This window comes from Aspergillus multicolor (genome assembly GCF_047715735.1).
Source record: "Aspergillus multicolor strain CBS 133.54 unplaced genomic scaffold BDW74scaffold_13, whole genome shotgun sequence".
NCBI lineage: Eukaryota > Fungi > Ascomycota > Eurotiomycetes > Eurotiales > Aspergillaceae > Aspergillus > Aspergillus multicolor.
The window spans coordinates 792,348-802,192 of NW_027395964.1; the positions used below are offsets into that span (position 1 = coordinate 792,348).

Sequence of the window (9,845 nt, forward strand, 5' to 3'; positions counted from 1 at the left end):
TAATGAAATAAAGGAGATTAATAATAAAATTAAAATAAAGATACTTGCAAAGTAAATGGAAATGGGATATGTTTATTTTAAAGAGAATATAAAAGAGAAAAAAAAAGTTAAGAAAAAGAAATTATTATTTTTTGTTTAGCTACCTGTATAAAAATTATTACTATAATAATAATCCTTGAGCCTAAATATAACCTGATTAAGATAATAATAATCCTTGGCCAGATCACGTTTAAATCATCCCTTTATATTACTTATGGTTAAAATAATAACGCATAATATTATTTAAATAATCTTAATATAAAACTTAAACACTAACAAGGTAACACCGGATAAATCCCCCATAAATAAAAGTTACTATAAATATCTTAATCTTAAGCATTAAACTACAAAGTGCTAAAAAAAAGTAAAATAAAATTATTAAGGAATATAAAAGAACCTAATACAGAATCCTTAATATTATTTATAAATTAAGGTTAATCTTTTCAGGAGCGGGCAGAATTATTAGCCTTAAATAGCAAAGAAGGTTTAATAACATAGGGAAAATAAAACATGGTAATATCACAACTAATTCTCCTTATGTATCTAAGGCTAACCCTTAGTGTAGCTTAGTTAGCCAAGAGTTAGTCTTTGTGATATACAACCTAGAGATTAACCACTGTTCCACCCCCTTTTTCCTTAGTGTTCTACTTTGTACCTGGCTCTATATCCTAGGCCGTTACAATTTAATTACTTATTACTTTAAAAATATGATATAAGACCTGTTATACTAGTTATAACTTCATAATAATTTTATAAATATATTTTTAAGAATTATAAAGTACTATAAGTAAAACTTAAATTATATTAATTCATTAAAATATATAATATAGTGGCTACATGCTACTAAAAATAACAAAAATTCTGGAATATGAAAAATGATAAATTGATAAAAAAAGATTGAGATTAAAATGTTTTTAAAATTTATTAAAAGAGGTTATTATAACTATAATAATTATAATTATAAGCTATGGGTAAGATATAAGGTTGAAAGTATATTATTAGAAAATTAAGTTATAGATAAAAAACTTACTTCTAATTTCAAAAGTAGTATTTATTCTAATTATTAACTTTAAAACTTTTCTATTATATTAATATTTTTTCCCTTTATACTTAAAATTCCGTGTATAGCGCTAAATAAAAAATTTAACTTATTTTAAATAGTTATTTTCAAAAATAATATATTTATAAATAACTTAAAGTTTTTAAATGAGTAAAAGGGCGAGCCTAATGATAAAATTTATAGAAATTTTTATTCTATTTTAAGCATCGATAAAAAGCCCTTATAAAATATAAAATATAAAGCAAATAAGCCTTTAAACCCCCTTGTTTTGGGAAAAAGTAATAATTCTTTTTGATTTAAAAGGATTTTAATATTGTTATAAAAAATCAAAAAAGGGCTTAAGTAATATACTACTATAATAGTTATAATGTAATTTTTTACAAGAAAGCTATACTTGCCTAAAAGAAATCCTATTAAATAACTTATTCAAGGATTTAAAATTAAACTACATGCACTTTATCCTAATAGTATATGAAGTATTTTCTTAAAGTAAGATATAAAAAAGTAAGGTATTATTTAAAAAAATGTTTTTAGCCTTAAAAAAAGAGACTTAGGTATTAAACGTTAGGCTTAGTTACCATATGTTTTCCTTATATAATACTTAATTAGTTATTATCTCAAGCAGCCCTGGCAAAGCGGCTCTGGTTAGTGTGGAACTTTTAGGGGTTTTTAAAAAATACCCTTTTACCTTTACTTTTTAATTAGGTATATCTTAGGCTATCAAATCTTATACCTTTTATATTTTTCACGTGTTTGTCACTACCTTTCACTATTTTTAAACCTGGTAGGAAAAGCCGAGTTACGCATGTGGGTTATTACAGAGTTATGATTACTTAATGGAAGAGAGTATTAACAAGTTTGACTTCTTGGAGGGCTATCCCCAGGCCTACACCACAGTTTTCAACGTCCAGAACGTCCAGAGCGGCTCTATAGCCGCTGGCTTGAATCCATAAGATCCGCAGAGGGTTCTCAGCAAGCTAAGGGTGGTGGTTTTGACTACGGGCCCCCCCCCCCCCCCCCCAAGTAATGGTGCGCTTGGACCTTTAACTGCTCCGAAAAGACGTCCCATAAAGTGTTTAAATTGCAGAATTTTAGGCTATAACAAAACTTGATGTCTTGTATTTAACTACATTAAATTATTTTCTAATTCGTAAAATTGCGTTGTTGGCGTTGAATTTAAGATCTTAAAGCACGATAATCTTTGGTGTTGTGAACGGCTGACCGGTGGCGGACGGGTGACTTAATAATTACGTTATATTCATATTGATTATTTGATTATTGTTGTGAGGTAATCATTACTCCGTGGGTTCAAGCAATGTGATGCGTAGTTAGAATAATAAAAGCCTTAGGCAGATGGCAAGAATACACACGTTGCATTGTTTTATAGCAGCCTCCACATTTGTGTTGCAACATGGGGAAAAACCCTCCCGTACAGCTGGTGGGAAAAACCCATGTCAAGGCTCCAGGAAAAGGGTCAAGCTCATAATGACAAAGTATACATATGGCCCATGAGAAAGATTAAGGGAAAGACGTCAATCAGATTGATACCAGCGTAGATCCACAGACTTCCAATCTTAACAAACCAAGGGATACCTTATGGCGGAGGGGGTGTGCAGGTTTGCGTTGTGGTGGATGAGCTTCCTCCATGGCACTCGATGATTGTGTCTTGCTGGGGAATGGTTACCGCGGGGCGAACCATAGAGCCGGAGACTATGTATGTGGTGCACTTATCGCAAATTGGTGGCTGGGTATGGCAATTGGAACACGTATCATTTGGAGGGCCTCCTGCAGCAAATGCAGCAACAGGGGGCACAGTAGGACTGGAAGAAACGTCCTCGCTATCATCCTCTACGACAATAGTCTTTTGAGCACCTTGTACCAGAGGGCTCTGCAAAACTGCGAGGATTGTCCAGATTAAGATCGGTTTCATGGTTGAACTAGCTAATGGATACCTTAGCTAAGATGATTAGGGAGTGCATGTGCTTTCCTAATGACTCACCTAGTATGAGAGTTTGTCTTATTGCACTCTGACAGTTGCACAGTGTGGGACCAATGGTTTTTATGATAATGGGTGAAATAAATGATACATCTTAGATCTAGGATCTCCAAAGCCATACTTCCAGCTTTATACCCTGCAGAACTCTAAAAAGATAAATATTTTAAGAGACACGATCTCATGACATCTAGAGAGTATCACTATGACACTAGGCTCTTACTATTACGGGGCGATGTAAGGATCATAAAGTCTATGGTTTAATAATGGCTGATAGTACGAATTCTGAGCAACGTAAGTATCTCTAACATTCCAACGAGGACAAGGTATTACATCAAGATTCCACTAGTTGCGCCTGTCTGCTACCACTGCTTTCAGAAAATACTGTCATAATGAGCAGCATTTTATTTGGTCTATATCATGACTCTGGCCTATTGCAGATATCTGCGGGTCTTTGAACTACTAAGGCTGTACTTTGCCCCATATTTACAAGTACGGGCTAGGAGTAATGTCTCGTCATAGACACCGTCTTGGTTGTATATGCCTTGCAAAATACTCTACGACCTGCAGTCAACCCAAACCTATGACGGTATTGTCCAGCACCCACAAACATCACGATCGAAAGCCTCGACACAACTACCTTGATTTCATGACATCATGTGATGGTGATCCAACATTTACTCAAAATGATGGAGTATACTATTTAATTATATTCATCATAGTGTAATCAACCAGGTTGAACATGGATGGGCAATACTTGCATACCCACAAGCGCACAGAGTCTAAGGATCACTATTACCCGGAATCATTCTCCTGGCTTCTTAACGGCCGGACAGGAAAAACTATCACTTGGCGAAGCCCACCTGATCCTATTCTTGACGAAATTTCAATGATTTCAGTAGAAACATAAATGTTCTCACTGACACCTAAATGTAGTTCGCTAACTCATATATTACAGTCTAAGAGGAGAATACGATAATCCATTATTTCCTCTAGAAGTCCAGCTTTCTCGCAAACTTCCTTTGGCTTGTTCTCTCATTTTAGACTGAATCCAGTTGGTACAAATTGGTTATACATATTTCTCAATCATACAATCAAAGTACCATAGGATGGTCTTATTCCCGACTACGAAGGAACATGTCAACTCAGCAAAGCGCACGTCCCTCTTCAAGGCTCATGGCCATAGTCGTCGCATTCTTCTTAATTATCGCTCAGACAGGTCATTGCAGCCCAGACTCAATCACAAACCGGTTTGCGTTTATCACTTACCTAACTGGAGGCTCCAATGCGCAGGCCGACAAAGACGATGTGTACTTCATGGGAGCTCGTGTGCTCACTTATCAGTTGCTTCATGCCCCAGCGACCAGAGCAGAAACCCCAGTGCCATTTATCGTCCTGGTTACACCGGATGTGCAAGAAGATAAGCGCCAGATGTTACGTGGTGATGGGGCGCTCGTTGTTGAAGTTGACAAAATCAAACACGACATCTCTATACCCCAACCTCGCTGGAAAGATACTCTCACAAAGCTGCAAATATTCAACCCGACTATTGTTCCATACGCAAAGGCCATATATTTGGATGCGGATGTCATTCTAAGACGCCCGATTGATTCCCTTTTCTACACCTCGCCCCCCTCGCAAACACGTGCAGTCAACGGCACTAGCCAGCCATGCTCGAATGGCAGCAATCTCCCTGAATCATTTCTTATGGGCGCATCGGTTGATACCGGCTTGCCGAATCACCCAATGATAACTGAACAGTGGTCATATTTTAACGCTGGCTTTCTGTTATACATTCCTAATGCTAGGTTGCTTCAGTACTACAAATGCCTGCTGACAAAACCGGAACTTTGGTCCTATGGTTTTCTAGATCAGGACCTCCTAAACTATGCTCATCATAGGGAGGGTAGAATGCCCTGGCAACAGTTGCATTCTTCCTGGCACCGAAATCATCCGTTGGATGACCATTTTAACAACAATATAGCATCTCTTCACGTGAAATGGTGGGAGGGGAGTCCAGAAACGCCGGCTATTAATGCGTATGCACGTCAAAAGTGGAGAGAAATGAAGAGCTTTTGGAAGAAGCGCCTGGCAGAGAACACACAGACATCTAGATCTGAGCTTTGAGTGTCAATAAACAGACTTTTATCTGTCTACTTGTTGATGCAGTGATGAATCAATTAACGTAATTCCCGGGCGAGCCGTCTACCACCCCAAAAAACACTACGCGCACACGAAGTGTACTTATTCAAACAATCACCATGCCACCGGCTAGGCATTGACAAAGGAAGAGTATAAACATTTGCGTCATTTTTGCAACCAGGTGTATCACCTAGAGTGTCCTGGCGAAGTCTGTGGAAAGGATAGTCCTAAAATATCTTGAATTCAAGCCTGCGATACTGTTTTCTAGCTAGCGGCGTGAATACTATAATGACACACCATAAAAGTATAAATAAATGCTATCTTACCCTTTTATTTTCCGACTGCGCTGCTTTATCCTTCTTAAAGTTTACTATGCTATGGAACCATTAGAGTTAGACACCCCTTAATAAGTGCTTAATCCTAACCAGGAGTAATACTGTACCTATTTAAAAATAATATATACAGATACTCCTTAATTTAGATAATATATCTTGGTATTATAATATTACTACTAGTATAATAAATTAGGTGCTCCTTACTAGATACTTAGTTATTTTAGGGATATTTATATTGCTCCAAAAATTAGACACTTTTAATAATAGTTTAGGCATAACTAAAACTGGCCAAGCTATTATTACTATAATTTAAAACTTACCACTGCTAATTATTGCAGGCTTTTTTCTAGTAGTGGGAGTAATTTATATAACTTTGCTCTTTTGGGAGTAACGCGAAAATTATTTTTGGCTCATTAACTAATTATCTATGTAAGCTAAGGCACTTATAAAATAGTAAGTTAAAGTATAAGCTAATAAGAATAAATAAACTAACCTAGTGTCAGGGAACGCGGCCAGCACGGACTGCTGTCAGCCAATAGATCTGCCTTACCGATACGATGTGACGGGCTGTCACGTCAGAAACCGGAGCCATGAATTATCCGCACCGATCATAGCAATACAGCAGTATTGATATGATAACTTCTTAGCTATTATATTAATTAAAGTAAAATAATATAATAAATTTATTCAGTATTATATATTTAAAGGACTATTTTTATAGTATTAAATAGTTTTAGTTACTATTTATTATTTTTAGAAACTAAGCTACCCTATCTTTTAGTTTTTATTTTAGTCTTTTATATAAGCTTTTTAACCTTAAGACTTGTACCTTTTACTCTTGCACACAGAATATCCTTAAATCCTACTAGTTTAAGACGGATTGGCAGGCGTTATTTAATAATAACAGACCCTTAGCACAAGAGATTTAAAAATATTTATCACTGTTATAGGAAGTTAGACTGCTCAGGCACAGCAGGCTACTATAGCCTGCCCTACCCCTACCCAGGAGTTAAAGCATATAAAAGAAGTGATTACTATATTAGTAAATAAGATTAATAAATTAAAAAGTTTTAAAAAAATCAAGGCTAATAAAGCAGAGTTATTTAAAGATAAGCAATTTTCCTTGCAAAGTTATCTAACCTTAATAAATATGCACTTGCATATTAATAACCTCGGAAATGCCAATAAGCATAACAAAGTTATATTTACAGGAATGTACCTTAAAGGGCCTGCATTTAATTAGTTTAAGCTATATATATAAGACTATTAAATAAACAAGTTAAAAGACCAGAAGCTAATAACCAAGAAAATCTTTGGAAATTATAAAGAATTTAAGACATAAATCTTTAAAGTATTTAGTAACCTAAACCTTAAATAAGCCGCTTAAGGCAAAATTAAAGCTTTGTACCAAGGCAAGTTAACTATTAATAAATATACTGTAAAATTTCACCAGATAGCCTTAAACTTGACCTGGAATAAATTAGCTTTTATAGTAAAATACTATAAAGGACTTAGGAGTAAGATAAAGAACTAGTTAGCTTTAATTAATAATTAACCTAATACTTTTAATAAACTTATTAAAACAGTATCTCGGATTAAAATGCGCTAAAATAAGCAATGGTTTAACAAGCAACGCACCCACATGCATCAGGCAGGAAGAAACAAGCAAAACCTATAATAAAATAAGGATAAAAATATAAAAATAAATGCTGCTATTACCACTGGAGAACAGAAGGATGGCAAGGAAAGAAAGTAATTTAAAGAAAAATACTTTAAATATAAAAAAATTAGACATATTAAGAAATATTATTAAGCAAAGCGCTAAAATCATGGACCGGCTACCCATGATTCGCAAATATACGCTGCCTATGTAACAACTAAACCTAATTTCCTGAACATCACGGAGGAGGACATCCTTAAGAATATTATAAAGTAATAAAAAGAATTAGTGCGGTTCATGGATAAGTTAACTAAACAGATTAGCCAAGTATAAATAAAGGTTTAACAGAATATAAAGGACCTTAAGAAAATTAATAAAAAAAATAATTAAATATATTAATATTAACGCGCGAGAACTTAAAATTAAAGAAAATAGAAAAGTTAATATTATTACTAGTAATAAGTTAAAAGAACAAGCAGGATGCTGCACGGGTCTTAAAGGGAGATTAAGTATAATATTAAGTAAATATAAATTACCTAAGGATAAGCCTCTTAAGAATTAAAGAGAAGATTACTTACAGGAAAGTAATAAGATCCCTTTAAATTTAAAAAAAGAATTTTATACACCTCTAATAGTTTTAATTAGTGATAAAATAGTTATAAATCACTATAAGACTTAAGAAACATAAACACAAACCCTATTTAGTAGCAACGCTAAAGAAGATAAACCTTATAACTATAAACCAGCACAAGCAGTTTACTAAGAAGAATCTAGCCATACATGGCAGGATTATATCTTAAAATATAATAAATGCAAAGAATAAATATTCTTGAAATGCCCTGCTCATGGGCATGTTAACATTAAATTCGCGGAAGAATATAAGCAAGTATTAAATAAATAAAAAATAAGCCCATGTAGTAAAGTCTTAGGTCATATAAAAGATTACTCTTGCAGATACTATCCTAAGTTAAGCAAAAAGGCATACTAAGACATTAACTGGACAGAATATTACAATAATAAGTATCTGCAACACCGGAAAATTAAAGAATTATGTTGTTAAAAACCGCAAGCACTAAGAATTATTATATAACCAAACTATAATTACCCCCTAGGTAACACTAAATGTGATTATACAGAAATAAAAGCAGGACACCCGAATTATATAAAACTTAATCACTATAATTACAATGTTTTATATTACATATTCCACCAAAAGACAGGCCAGTTCTAACTAATAAGATGGGCCAAAGCATAATAATAATATTATTATCAGCATTAAAAAGAGGTAACACTCTACATAATTAAGAATAACGCATTAATTATTATTATAGCATAATTAAATAAAAGGCATGCAAGAATCTTACTGGACTTAGGGAGCTCTAAGCAGTTTATTAATAAAGGATTTATTAAAACACACTAGCTAGCAACTAGGCTTATAGGGGAGTACTAAAAAATCTTTAGATTTAAAGGCGCGCTACTATACCAAGAACCTAAGCTTATAACTAATAACACCCTAATAAAGAGTGAAGAATATATTAAGAATATCATGTTTAAAGTTATGCCCATTATACCTTAGGGATTCTATAATATAGTTATTAGGATAACATGGCTTGCTTAATAAAACCTAGATATTAACTAGATAACTGGAAAAGTGCTAGTTAATAATGCTTAGTTAAAAACATAAAAAGAATATTAATAAAGAACACAGATCTAAGTTACTAACAAAGCATCGGGGAAAGCTCCAGAAAAGCAAGATATAAATAAATAGTAAAAGATAATGCATAACTTAGGACTAATAAAAAATGGAACCTAATAAAAGGCTATATAACTAAAGCTAAGAAAGGAATATAAAAAGGAACTTGCTAAAGTGCTTAAAAGACTTTTAAAAAAATACTATAAATATATTAAGTTATTTATAAAACCTAACTACTAATTACCAAGGCATAACAGCTGCTTTAAAGCTGTGATACTACTAATACCTGGAGAAAAGTTACCGCAGGTACAGCAATACTAAAAATTACCGGCAAAGTTATAAGCAGAAATAAAGTTTATTTATAAGTTTAAAAAGGCAGGATATATTTATAAGTTAAAATTATATATATCCTCGCGACCTATAATAGTACCAAAGAAAGATAGAAAAGGCGCATGGGTAAAGAATAAATAATTAGTTATTAATTATTACCTTCTTAATAAAGTAATAATTAACAACGCTAACTAAGTACTATATATAGGATAAAAAAAGACCTTTTACAGGGAGCCGTGATTTTAATAATTTTTAATATTTAATAGGGTTACTATAACTTATAAATACACGCTAAAGATATTTACAAAACAGCATTCCTTATAAATATAGGATTATATAAATAGGTTATTACACCTATGGGACTAAAGTAACTACCAGCTAAATTTACTAGGTACATAACTTATATACTAGGAGAATTTATAAATAAAACTATTATTATTTACTTTAATAATATTATAGTCTTCTTAAAAGTTAAAGAAGAACATAACACCCATGTAAAGGAAGTTATGCAGAAGTTAATAAATACAGGACTTATAATAAGTATTAGGAAATATAAATTTATTATAAATAAAATTAAATACCTGGGTATGCAA

The 9,845-nt window shown here is 33.0% G+C and overlaps 2 protein-coding genes across 2 annotated transcripts; one reads left to right on the forward strand and one right to left on the reverse strand.

Annotated features, from left to right (window-relative positions):
• Window positions 1–2,393: 2,393 nt before the first annotated feature.
• BDW74DRAFT_153984 (uncharacterized protein) lies at window positions 2,394–3,200 on the reverse strand. Its single transcript, XM_073724603.1, has 2 exons — window positions 3,099–3,200; window positions 2,394–3,040 (listed from the first exon to the last, which is right to left on the reverse strand). The coding sequence occupies exon 2, from the start codon at window positions 3,027–3,029 to the stop codon at window positions 2,694–2,696; it is 336 nt and encodes a 111-aa protein (XP_073583751.1). The 5' UTR covers window positions 3,030–3,040; window positions 3,099–3,200; the 3' UTR covers window positions 2,394–2,693.
• Window positions 3,201–4,229: 1,029 nt separating this feature from the next.
• Window positions 4,230–5,219, forward strand: BDW74DRAFT_168151 (putative glycosyl transferase family 8 family; the record flags this gene model as incomplete). Its single annotated transcript, XM_073726784.1, has 2 exons — window positions 4,230–4,311; window positions 4,372–5,219. 2 exons carry the CDS (start codon window positions 4,230–4,232, stop codon window positions 5,217–5,219), a joined length of 930 nt encoding a protein of 309 aa, XP_073583752.1.
• Window positions 5,220–9,845: the final 4,626 nt, after the last annotated feature.

Bases quoted from the DNA above. Each gene is read 5' to 3' on its own strand.
- BDW74DRAFT_153984 (XM_073724603.1), bottom strand. From the start codon at position 3,029: ATGAAACCGATCTTAATCTGGACAATCCTCGCAGTTTTGCAGAGCCCT.